The 13,504-nt window shown below is 35.5% G+C and overlaps 1 protein-coding gene across 7 annotated transcripts in view; it reads right to left on the minus strand.

Moving 5' to 3' along the window:
• The window catches only part of grh (grainy head), a 423,741-nt gene that overhangs the window by 331,711 nt on the left and 78,526 nt on the right, over positions 1 to 13,504 (minus strand). For all 7 annotated transcript variants that reach the window (XM_073956301.1, XM_073956299.1, XM_073956297.1 and 4 more), the window contains one exon: positions 2,745 to 4,633. In XM_073956301.1, coding sequence (XP_073812402.1) covers positions 2,745 to 3,922 — 1,178 coding nt within the window. In that variant the 5' untranslated portion in view covers positions 3,923 to 4,633. The remainder of the gene's footprint in view (positions 1 to 2,744; positions 4,634 to 13,504) is intronic.

Raw genomic sequence — 13,504 nt, forward strand, 5'->3', positions numbered from 1 at the left:
AGGTGTAAGCACCTTCCATTTTAAGTTGCTTCAAGAGCACCGTGTGTTCTAAAATTGGATTTTTAAGAATTATTTTCAATACGTTAATTTTTAAGATCAAACAAAAAAAAAATCAATACAAGGATTAAAAACATCAAAGCTTGAAATTTGTTTTCAAAACGTGGATTAAAAAAAGTTTTTTTAACGTGTAGTTTTAAATATATTTCTTTTCAAAAACATGTATTTTTAAAATATTTCTGATCAAAACTTCGATTTTTAGAAATATTTCTTTTCAAACCCATATTTTCAGAACCTGGATTTAAAAAAAATTTGATTTTATTTTTTCAAAACGTGGAATTTAAGAAAAATCAAAACAGGGATTTTGAAACATATTTCTTTTCAAAACTTGGGTTAAAAAAAAACATTTTTTTCAGAACGTGGCATTTAATAAAAATCAAAACGTGGATTTTTTTTAAAATATGTATTTTCCAAATTTCGATTTTTAAAATATTTGTTTTAAAACATGGATTTTTAAACATTTCTTTTCACAACGAGGATTTGTTAAATATTTCGTTTTAAAACATGGATTTTTAAAAATATTTATTTTCAAAACGTTGATTTTTTTAAATCCTTATTTTCAAAACTTCGATATTTAAAAATAATTCTTTTCAAAACTTGGATTTAAAAAAAATCAGAACCTGGATTTAAAAAAATATTTTTTTAAAACTTGGAAATTTATATAAAACCAAAACGTGTATTTTGAAAAAAATATTTCTTTTCAAAACGTATATTTTTTAAAAATATTTCTTTTCAAAACTTTGATTTTTAAAAATATTTCTTTTCAAAACATGGATTTAAAAAAATCAGAATCTGGATTTAAAAAAAAAACTTTATTTGTTTCAAAACGTGGAATTTAATAAAAAATCAAAACGTGGATTTTTAATTTTTTTTTTCAAGACGTTGGAATTTAATAAAAAAAATCAAAACGTGGATTTTTAAAATATTTCTTTTCAAAACGTGGATTTTTTAAAATATTTATTTTCAAAACTTCAATTTTTAAAAATATTTCTTTTAAAACACGGATTTAAATTTTGTTTTTAAAAACGTGGAATTTTATAAAAAAATCAAAACGTGGATTCTTAAAAAATATGTCTTCAAAACGTAGGTTTTTTAAAAGCATTTATTTTCAAAACTTCGATTTTTAAAAATATTTCTTTTAAAACATGGATTTAAATTTTGTTTTTAAAAACGTGGAATTTTATAAAAAAATCAAAACGTGGATTTTTAAAAAAATATTTCTTTTCAAAACGTAGATATTTTAAAAATATTTATTTTCAAAACTTCGATTTTTAAAAATATTTCTTTTCAAAACTTCGATTTTTAAAAATATTTCTTTTCAAAACTTGGTTTTTAAAAAAATCAGAACCTGGATTTAAAAAAAAACTTTATTTGTTTCAAAACGTGGAATTTAATAAAAAAATCAAAACGTGGATTTTTAATTTTTTTTAAGACGTTGATTCTTAAAAATATTTCTTTTCAAAACGTGAATTCTTGAAAAAAATTTCTTTTCCAAATGTGGGTTTAAAAAAAATACTTTCAAAACGTGGATTTTGGAAAATATTTCTTTACAAAACATGGATTTTTGAAAATATTTATTTTCAAATCGTGGAATTTAATAAAAAATCAAAACGTGGAGTTTTAAAATATTTCTTTTTCAAAACGTGGATTTTTTAAAATATTTATTTTCAAAACTTCGATTTTTAAAAATATTTTTTTTTTAAACATGGATTTTTAAATATTTCGTTTCAAAACGTGGATTTTTAAAAATATTTATTTTCAAAACGTGGATTTTTAAAAATATTTATTTTCAAAACGTGGATTTTTCCAAATCCTTCTTTCAAAACTTCGATTTTTAAAAATATTTCTTTTCAAAACTTGGATTAAAAAAAATCAGAACCTGGATTTAAAAAAACCTTTATTTGTTTCAAAACGTGGAATTTAAAATAAAATCAAGACGTGGATTTTTAAATTTTTTTCCTTCAAAACATTGATTTTTAAAACGTGAGTTCTTGAAAAAACTTGTTTTCCAAATGTGGGGTTTTAAAATATTTCTAAATGTGGGCTTAAAACAATTACAAAAGATGAATTTTTGAAAATATTTCTTATCAAAACGTGGATTTTTGAAAATATTTCTTTTCAAAACGTGGATTTAAAAAAACATTAGTTTTTTACGTTGAATTTAAAAAATCAAAACGTGGATTTTTAAAAACATTTTGTTCAGAATCTGGACTTTATTATTATTTGTTCAAAACCTGGTATTTTTAAACAAATTTTTCATAACCTGGATTTAATTATTTTTTTCAAAACGTGAAATTTTAAAAACATTTTTCCAGAACCTGGATTTTATTTTTTTTTAATTTAAAAAAAAAAAATCAAAACATGGATTTTTAAAATATTAAAAAAATTATATAATAACGTGAATTTTTAAAAATATTTTTCTTTTCAAAACGTGAATATGTTTTTCTTCTCAAAACGAGGATTAAAAAAATCCTTTTCAAAATGTGGATTTTATTAGTTTTTTTTTCAAAACGTGGATTTTGATTTTTGTCAAAACGTGGATTTAAAAAATGTCTTTTCAAAACTTGGATTTAAAAATTATTTTTCTTTTTTTTGTGGATTTAAAAAAATTAAAAACGTGGATTTTAAAAACTATATTTTTATATATTTAAAAATAAACTAGTGGAAACATATTTGTTCTCACTTACCTTTGAATATGACTTTCAACACCCGGCGGTAGAGCACCATCAGCAACAATATAAACCGGTTGACCTCCAGGACCACCATGTCCAGCATACTGCAGACCACCCTGGACAACAACTTGACCATCCGCAACCAAGCCACTTAAATCACTGCCTGAATAAATTTCCAAACCCTTTTGATCGGTGGTTGTGTAGATCACCGTTTTATTGCCATCGTTGTAGATTAAATCAATGTGTTTATCTGAAGGATACATATCTGGATCTAGCTTTGCACCCAACGGTAGATGAGATAAATGCTTCGGATTACCCGGATCCGGACCAGAGGTGGTGTAAATAATTTGTCCAGAATTTTGTTTTTTCGGATCATCGTAGATATCAACTTCTGTCTTGACCACGGCCTCTGTGTCATAATGTTGCAAAACCGAGGCATCCAAGGGTGATGTCTGATATACGGCATGATCATTGGCCATTTTTTGTGCCTGATTAAACATAGCTGCGGCCACAGCATTATCATTGGGCATCAATTTTGAGGGATCACTTACAATGCGTGTGAGAATGTGTTCCCCAGCCTCATTGCGTGATAGAATGTGATGTTCACCGTTAATGATTTCCCGTGAGATAATTTGTTGTTGCTCTCCATTTGGCCCTACAACTCGTATTATTTGATTCTCATCAAATTCAATTTTGGCCAGAGGTTGATTTTCATGGGCCGTTTGAACGGCTGCTTGTTGCTGATTCAATTGGGCCACCATGCGGGCATCAATAACATGATCATCTTGGGGTCCTCCACCCCCACCAGTCATCACAACTTTAGGACTTTCATAAATGAATACGGCATCCTTGTCGTATAACTTTGATGAGTCTGTGTGTAAATCCAGGACATTTACATTGGTCATAGTGGCCAATTCTGGCTGTGGACTGTCGGGGGATGAGTGATGCATGGCCTCGGGAGAAATCATGGGTATACCATTGGCTGTTTGGCCAGAATTCGAAATACTGGTTGTGGTGACAATATTGCCTGTTGTGGTTCCGGTGGCTCCAGCCACTGATACTGAATTGGCACGTGCTGGTGATAGGGGTGCCTCATGCATATGGGCAGCCCGGTGATGCATATTGGCTTGGGCCGTTAAAGCAAGTTCGTTGGCGGTAATCACACTTGTTGTAACCGGAGATGATGAGGACATCTTATGCCAGCGTTAGCAATTGTTAAAGCAAAATTTATGGAGAGATTCTTGGAATCGTGGTGAAGTAGTTTCGTTATGGATGGATGTTCCGTGGAAGATTTATGATAAATTGCACTTTCCAGTTGGTAATTTAATGGTTATATAAGGATCTAATCCACGTGGATGTATATTTTGTTGGAATGTTGTTGATTATGTTGTCGTTTGTCGTGGTGATAATGAGTATGATGTGTTGCTGTGGTTTTTTTGTTACTTAGCGGCTCCTTATTGTATAAAACTTAATTTAGCTCTTAAAATACGATGAAAATCTATTTTTTACTTATAAACGAGTAATGTGTACGTTTGTAGTATGTGTTGTATAAATGTAGTTTAAATAAAAAGGCACTTTAATCTCAGTTGTTTTCATGGAAGGCTCGGATTTTGTAGCTTTGCAGAGGTTGTCTCTCTTGTACAATTCGTTGTGACCGTTCGTTTGTTCGTTGTTGGTGGCAATATTTCTTGGGCTTGGATGTTTTTTTTTTCTTTTTTAAATTGGTAAGAATTTGCTGATGGTATGGCACACTTTAGCGTTGAACAGCTTTTAATTCTGATTTACATTACCTAAATCATAGGTATCAATTTTTGTGGCTTATTATGGGTTTTGGATGAATGATTCAATGTGTGTTGTTTGGAAATGATGGCCGGAATTCTATTGTTAGTGTTGTCTTGGAACATCTGTAAGAAAAAAAGAGAAGAAAAAAAAATAAATTAATAAAAATTTTAACTGTAAGAGAACAAGTAAAAAAGTGTTCGTCGACTTTGTCGACAGCTGAGTACCCTCAGCCTATGATTATTAACAAGGTCCTGTGGACCTGAATGTACTATAAACAGATTCCTAATTAATGGGTACCACCGTGGTGCAATGGTATGCACACCCGGCTTGCACGCTAAAGGTCATGGGTTCGATTACCCGGCAAGGCACATCAACAATTTTCACCGTTGGCAAAATACCCCTCAGTAATGTTGGCGACATTTCCATGTAAAACTTTTTACAAGTGGTGTCCTAAGACACGCCGTTCGGACTCGGCGATAAACAGTTATCATTGAGCTAATGTGAATCGAGGTGCACTCATTGATGTGAGAGAAATCTCCCTTGTCCCATCTGGGATGTTTGTGGAAAAATTTTTATTATTATTGGTAGTAGTATAATGGAAATGAGAATCAGAACAAGTGTTAGTGGTGCCAATGTTCCACAACAGCGTTGCCAATGGTTGATTTAGCTTCGACACAAATCATCAGTATGTTGTTCTGTATTCCAACATGTGGTGCGTAGCGTAGACACAATCCAAAAATACACCATTTGTAAACACCTGAAAGTATGCTATACAAATGCTTAATTGTTCCCAGTAGACACTACTCCCGCTATTAACATTTTTAAATGAATTAAAGTGAAAAAGCGTTCATCTTTTACGGGGGGAGGGGATTTTCCATCTTGTAGGTTGATCTAATTTTATTCCTTTCGATAGTTACCGTGCCAACCAACAATTTTAGTTGTTCACCGTAGACTTTTTAAAGCTCTTGGGTCATTACTTCAGGAACCGTAGACTTATCTATACATCTTGGAACTGGATCTATTTTTAAGCGTCATTCTTTACGATTGTTATCGTGCCGACAAGTTCTGATCAGCGATTTTTTACTGCTAATACTTCTCACGAAATGTGAACTTGGGCTCGAAAAATTGTACCGTCGTAATAGGGGCTGTGAGGACCACATGCTGCAAGATAATCAAAAGGACCTGAGACATTTTCTTAAACTACCACTCCCATAGGAGTGGTAATGCTACATATTAGAACCCGATATACTTCAGAAAAAAATACTACGACCCCAGTGACCCAGAATCAGGTTGCTGGCACTGGAAGTTAACAGGTTGGTCGGTGAGCATAAACAGAACCAGTGATTAAATCATCTGAAGAGTTGCAACACTGGAGTCGAAATTAGTGAATTGAGGGCAACGGCTAAGTCACTCTCAAACCCTGTAAAGAAGGTAGATAGGACCTCAGTCACGTTTGGCGACGTTACCCTGACTGATCCGTAGAAGTACGCAAGTTATTTCAGTTTACGCATTCGATCTCTGCCTACCTATGATGAACCACCACAATTTACAATGGGTGAAGTTGCGAATGTCATCAGGAAATCTAAATCATCCAAAACGTTAGGCACTGATGGAATATCCATGGTAATGCTGGAAAAGGTGCCGGAAGTCGAGTATCTCACTAAAGTTCTCAATCAATCGCTAGCCGCCGATATCGTTCCCGAAGCCTGCAAAGGTGAATCGTACAAACCGATTTCGCTTTTGTAGCCCGTAGCAAAGACCCTTGAGTCTTAAGTCCTTCCCAGCGTCAGAAATAGCTATCCACTTGCCAATCATCAGCATGGGCTCCGTAAGCACCACAGCACGATAAAAGAGCTGCACGCCATCTCCACACATACAATGCGGGGACTCAACCAGAGCAAGTTGTGTGATAGAACAGTGATGGTGGCTCTTGACTTATCAAAAGCCTTTGATGCTCTCAAGCACACCACACTGCTTGAGGACACCGAGCAGACAACCCTCCGGCCAAGTTTGAAACATTGGATAATCAATTATATGTGTGGAATTTAGTCGAACGTGGAATTCAGGGAAAAGAAGTCCAAACACCGTATTGTGAAACAGGGAGTTTCCCAAGGTGGAATGATATCTCCGAAACTGTTTAACCTCCCCTGTATTCCCCCCTCCCCCTGCATACAGCATTGAGATCCTAACGTTAGCGTCAGGTACCTTTCTTGAAGTGAAAGGCTGAACTCCTGTTTGACTGTCCATACCAATTCCACCAGAGGGACATTCATATATCTGTCACTAAATCTACGACCGATCTGTTCACCATATGTCATGATCGATGGTAGCAGAATTCCGATCACAAACGTCCCGCATACCACAGCTCTATGCGACAAGCTGAGAGGTCCTTAAGTCAGCGCATGTCGCGACAAGCTGAAATGTAAAAAAACAAGGTACTCAAGTCCCTAACCGGCAGCACTTGGGGTGCAGATACAGAAACCTTGTTGGCCACATATAACACGATAGGTTGGCCTGTGGTAAGCTATGCGGCGCCAGTTTGGTTCCCCGCGATGAAAAAATGTTCAAACCTGTCACAAACTGGAAAAAAGTCCAACATTATAAGAGAGAACCCCTAGATCAACATGCCTATCAAGCAGGTTTAAATAACATTTACACGGATTCAGTCGCAGATGACATAAACAACTATCGTTTAAATGCGGTCTTCGGAGAACATCCCCCTCTATCGCAGTTCAGGAGCGTCAGCTTCCACGACAAGCCAGAGTAGTTTTTAACTCAACTACGGTCGGGATGGTGTGGACTTCTGAATTCATATAGGGCAATGATCGATAACACCGTGCGAAATATCTGCCCAACATGCGGCGCATGCGCGCACTTAACACTGCACCTCTTCAACTGCCCTGCCAAACCTACTAAATTTACTCCAGTTGAACAGCCATATTCCTAAAACTGGGGATAGACCTACAGCCAGGTTAGGCAGAAGAATGAAGTTACAAACATAAAATAAAAACGCTGTTATAACAACAACTTTTACTATGTGCAAGTTTGGACAAATCGAATACTCTCGTCGAAATTTATTCTGGCACTATTTCACCGTAAACGTTTTTTGTTAACTTTTGTGCGATAGGTGCCTGAATAAGTGGACCAATATGGCACTTCTTCAAACTTTACCTAAGTTTGGCCAAAATATTGCCAAATAGGTTGATCAGTTCGTGAGTTTTTGGGTGTAGCAGACAGTCGGAAAAGTCTAAATCGACCCTAAATTGTTGGAATTCGACGAAACATACTTGGTATAAAAAAATTATTTCCATGAAACACATTTCTGATCGTATCTAAGGGCAAATGAACGTTTTTGGGGTAAAACTGGTAGACTAAGATTCCAATTTTAAGATAATTTAAAGTATTGTGAGACAAAATCGCTCGCGCGTTCTTTATGAAAATGCGCTTCTCTCAACACCTGCAACTTAACTTACTTAAAAAGTATGCACTCACTAAGCAATACAATGTGAGCTCCTAAAAGTATACCACAATACTACCACTACATACATATTTCTTAAGAAGAAGAGCAACATTTACCATGTTTTGGACATACTCATACTCCTTGAGTGAGTGCATGGTTTTTCCATTAGTTGAATTATGTGTGGAGAGAGACACACTTTTAAAAAAGATTCGAATATACTCACATTGCAAACTAAGACCTAACCAAAAATAGATCCTCAAAAAACCCCTCAAATATATTTGTGGTATTCCCATATTCTTTCTCTCTCTTTCATTGTTCTTTTAGTTTTCGAATAAATCTTTAACGCCACACAAAAGACGAACATTATCTTCGGAAACTTTTTTAGCAAACAATACAACTACTTGACCCTTAACAAATTGTTCAATAGATTTAACAAAAAAGCAACATGCAGAACCCCACCTCTCCCCACCCCTTCTTTTTAACAATTTACAATTGTCAATATATCAAATCATATATTTTAGATATTTCTTTTTCGCTTGGTGGTGGTCGGTCACAAAACTAAGGAGTTACAACATAGGCTGGCCAGACATTTTGGAACAACGACCTTAGACATGATTGCAACAAAGTTTTGAGTGGGCAATTTCCCAACACAGCTGGAGATGGTGTGGTGGCAGCAAAGCAGCGTTTGCATGCATGCAAACATCGTCCCTCTGTGTATGGTGGCGGTTTAATGGAATAATGTTAGGCTGCTGCCGCCGTTTTTGTTCGCTGCATACAAAATTTGTTGGGATGAATGACTGACTGCTTGGCTGGCTATCGGTCGTTTGTTGTTTGGGAGATTGTTTAGGCTAAGTTTAACTACCACGGCAAGCCAACGCAAAACTCACAAATTCCGTTTATTTGACAACTGAGATGAATGGAAAATTGCTCAGTTCATTTTTGTACCACGTTTTCCATATTGTTTTCTAGCCAAGAGGTAACAACACGAAAAGAATTACCATTACATGCATCACAAATGGGGTATTGGGGTTTAACACCACATCGCACCACACCACACACTCACTCGCTCACATAGCTGGCTATATTGTACGCAGATTTATGCCATAGCTTCAACCTTAGCAGCAGAATAGCACCAAAGTAAATTGCATTTCATATAAAATTCAAGCAGCAGTGGACAGCCAAACAGCCAGCCAGGCACTCTAACTGGCAGGAAGGAAGGCTATTTAGTTGACTGGATGAATAAAGTGAGCTGCCATGAATGGCATGCATGCATATGCCTCCTAATATTAATATTTGATGGTGTACCATGCAAGCAAGCAACAACAACATCATAACAAAAGACTGTAACCATCAAAAAGGCCACACAACGACCATAGTTGATGATGAAGACGATGATGATGCAGTGCTAGATGCAGCAAAAGAATAGAATATTTAGAAGCCAACAGCTTAGCAATGCAAAGCATGTTGTTTGTTCCCGTAGTTTGTGGCAAACATCTTGGCAGCCAGCATCTTCTTGAAAGATTGAAGCAAAAACGTTTGGTCATGGCCACCACCAAAAAACACAATGCTCCACCACACAAACAAACACCCATTCACCACGCTGGGACACCTCTAACTCTAATAATTGTAATCAATGTTCACTTTTGGAACAGCGTTGCTAACAGTTCACTTGAATGGAAGCGAACGTGGACAGCTGCCAAACAAAACACCACAGCAGCAAGGAATTGTTTTTGAAGCTTATGACTACATAATAGCCTTGCAATGAACAGTAGTTTATTAGGGAGAAGAGTAGATTTTATTTTTCTAAACGGCATACGCTGGCTGAATAAGGTTTTCCATAGGAAATCTTCTATTCAGCCTGGCTGAATAAGGTTTTTCATAGGAAATCTTCTATTCAGCCTGGCTGAATAAGGTTTTTCATAGGAAATCTTCTATTCAGCCTGGCTGAATAAGATTTTCCATAGGAAAATTTCTATTCAGCCTGGCTGAATAAGATTTTCCATAGGAAAATTTCTATTCAGCCTGGCTGAATAAGATTTTCCATAGGAAAATTTCTATTCAGCCTGGCTGAATAAGATTTTCCATAGGAACATTTCTATTCAGCCTGGCTGAATAAGATTTTCCAAAGCAAAACTTCTATTCAGCCTGGCTGAATAAGATTTTCCAAAGCAAAACTTCTATTCAGCCTGGCTGAATAAGATTTTCCATAGGAAAATTTCTATTCAGCCTGGCTGAATAAGATTTTCCATAGGAAAATTTCTATTCAGCCTGGCTGAATAAGATTTTCCATAGGAAAATTTCTATTCAGCCTGGCTGAATAAGATTTTCCATAGGAAAATTTCTATTCAGCCTGGCTGAATAAGATTTTCCAAAGCAAAACTTCTATTCAGCCTGGCTGAATAAGATTTTCCATAGGAAAATTTCTATTCAGCCTGGCTGAATAAGATTTTCCATAGGAAAATTTCTATTCAGCCTGGCTGAATAAGATTTTCCATAGGAAAATTTCTATTCAGCCTGGCTGAATAAGATTTTCCATAGGAAAATTTCTATTCAGCCTGGCTGAATAAGATTTTCCATAGGAAAATTTCTATTCAGCCTGGCTGAATAAGATTTTCCATAGGAAAATTTCTATTCAGCCTGGCTGAATAAGATTTTCCATAGGAAAATTTCTATTCAGCCTGGCTGAATAAGATTTTCCATAGGAAAATTTCTATTCAGCCTGGCTGAATAAGATTTTCCATAGGAAAATTTCTATTCAGCCTGGCTGAATAAGATTTTCCATAGGAAAATTTCTATTCAGCCTGGCTGAATAAGATTTTCCATAGGAAAATTTCTATTCAGCCTGGCTGAATAAGATTTTCCATAGGAAAATTTCTATTCAGCCTGGCTGAATAAGATTTTCCATAGGAAAATTTCTATTCAGCCTGGCTGAATAAGATTTTCCATAGGAAAATTTCTATTCAGCCTGGCTGAATAAGATTTTCCATAGGAAAATTTCTATTCAGCCTGGCTGAATAAGATTTTCCATAGGAACATTTCTATTCAGCCTGGCTGAATAAGATTTTCCATAGGAACATTTCTATTCAGCTTGGCTAAATAAGATTTTCCATAGGAAAATTTCTATTCAGCTTGGCTGAATAAGATTTTCCATAGGAAAATTTCTATTCAGCCTGGCTGAATAAGATTTTCCATAGGAAAATTTCTATTCAGCCTGGCTGAATAAGATTTTCCATAGGAAAATTTCTATTCAGCCTGGCTGAATAAGATTTTCCATAGGAAAATTTCTATTCAGCCTGGCTAAATAAGATTTTCCATAGGAAAATTTCTATTCAGCCTGGCTGAATAAGATTTTCCATAGGAAAATTTCTATTCAGCCTGGCTGAATAAGATTTTCCATAGGAAAATTTCTATTCAGCCTGGCTGAATAAGATTTTCCATAGGAAAATTTCTATTCAGCCTGGCTGAATAAGATTTTCCATAGGAGATTTTCCATAGGAAAACTTTTATTCAGCCTGGCTGAATAACGGTTTCCATAGGAAACCTTCGATTCAGCCTGGCTGAAAAGGGGTTTACAAAGGAAACCTTCGATTCAGCCAAACTGAATAGGTGTTTCCAAAGGAAACCTTCAATTCAGCCTGGTTGAATAGGGGTTTCCATTAGGAAACTTCTAGTCAGCCTGGCGGAATAACGGTTTCCATAGGAAAACTTTTATTCAGCCTGGCTGAATATGGTTTTCCATAGAAAATTTTCTATTCAACCTTCTTTAGATAAGCAATATCCACTGGTGGCAAGTGAAATTTTCTTCGAAAATCATAATATTCCCAAAAATATATTAAACTACTGTTGGATAGTGATTCGGAGGCTATAATTCTTTCACTTCCATGGCATATTATATTTTTCATATTTTTTCTTGTCGTTGTTGTTGTTGGACGAGCAACACTCTCAGACATCTTTGTGACCACAAAAAAAAACCATGGCATATCACGAAAATATGAAAATAATTTATTTTGCGATGCTAAGTGGTGCATATTTAATAATGATTATTAGCCATCCACAACTACTGGCAGGCTAACCAACAGCTTGACAGTGGCAAGCATGTGGGCCAGATAGCCAGCCGCCATCCAGTATCCTAGCAAAGTGAACTTTTAGCTTAGGGGCGTATTCATAAACAAAAAAATCTGGTGACGTTGGCCATTGACTTGAAACTAACAGCATAAAATTATGTTTTATATGGCAACAACAACAACCAGCAGCAGGAGCATACATATGTAATGGTGCTAAGAATAAGAAAAACAACAATTTCATGTGTCCATATCATATCACACGAGGCAGCAGATGAGGATGATGATCATGTTTGATGATGCTATAACCACATGATCCGTTACAAAGATTGTTTTTCAGAAAGAAAAACAAAAAAAGAAACATTAACGTTCTTTGTTTAAAAGTCATAAAAGAAGGTGTAATTTCAATGGCCATTGTGTGCTGGTGATAACGGCGCCATTAGCTTAAAATCCATAAAGATACTGACATCTATACACAACACAGTACAAACACACACACACACATGTACCCAAAAACAATGCAATTTTTGCAACATAAGCCCCCTGAGGCTGTCAGTCAACAGCTGAAGTAAAATGCATGCATTTTTTCTGGGGCCTGTAAGAAAATATACACCAACAAGCTTCGGCCTCCACATTCCAGCATCGCATAACACGCCCACATGATTGAAACTAGTGCATGACAACTACCAAGACAATAACCAACACTACTTGACTTTAGCATCTGTGCTGTAAGCAGCAGTACTACCGCCACCGCCACCACCACCACTACTATGACAACCACTAAGCTCTAAATCTAAAGGTAATGCAATTTACTATTGCATTCAACAGATACCAACAACTCCTACGCACAGTGGGTGGAGAGAGAGAATCTATTGACAATTATTATTAGAAAACATATTAAACTATTTTCTTATTAACCTAATTGGCCAAATTACCCTATTGCAAGACAATTCTTATTGATGTATACCGTGTTATCTGCAAGAGGGGTTGATAGACACTTCATCGTTATTTGTTATAATTTTTTTTTCCGGAGGTGATAATAGCTACTTATGAGCCACTACTAAAACCCTTTCTATTCCTCCCATTTAGATGCATTATCCGTTTTACATTAATTTTAAATTTAATGACACCACCCGCCCACTGTGACACACGCCAACAACAATCACACACTAACAATGACCACTATTATTATCTACTTTGTGTACAGCAGCCGTATTTTAACCACTCAGTAATTGGACTCACCAACACACACACACATCTTTCCTCATACCTAATATACATCGACTAAATTGGTGGACGAGTAGCTTATTTTAGACGTTGCAACAATTTTGCATTCTTTAATGTAAAATTTTGAGTGAACAAAATCCAAGTTAGAGGCAATTACAATCAAAACTTCTAACAATCCAAAATAAGCCATAACAAACACAAAGTGTATTGAGAAGCGGTTGGAGAGAGAGGTGGAGAGTGGAGTA

Source organism: Musca autumnalis, unplaced genomic scaffold (assembly GCF_047663935.1).
Source record: "Musca autumnalis isolate F117 unplaced genomic scaffold, ASM4766393v1 scaffold_5, whole genome shotgun sequence".
Taxonomy (NCBI): Eukaryota; Metazoa; Arthropoda; class Insecta; order Diptera; family Muscidae; genus Musca; species Musca autumnalis.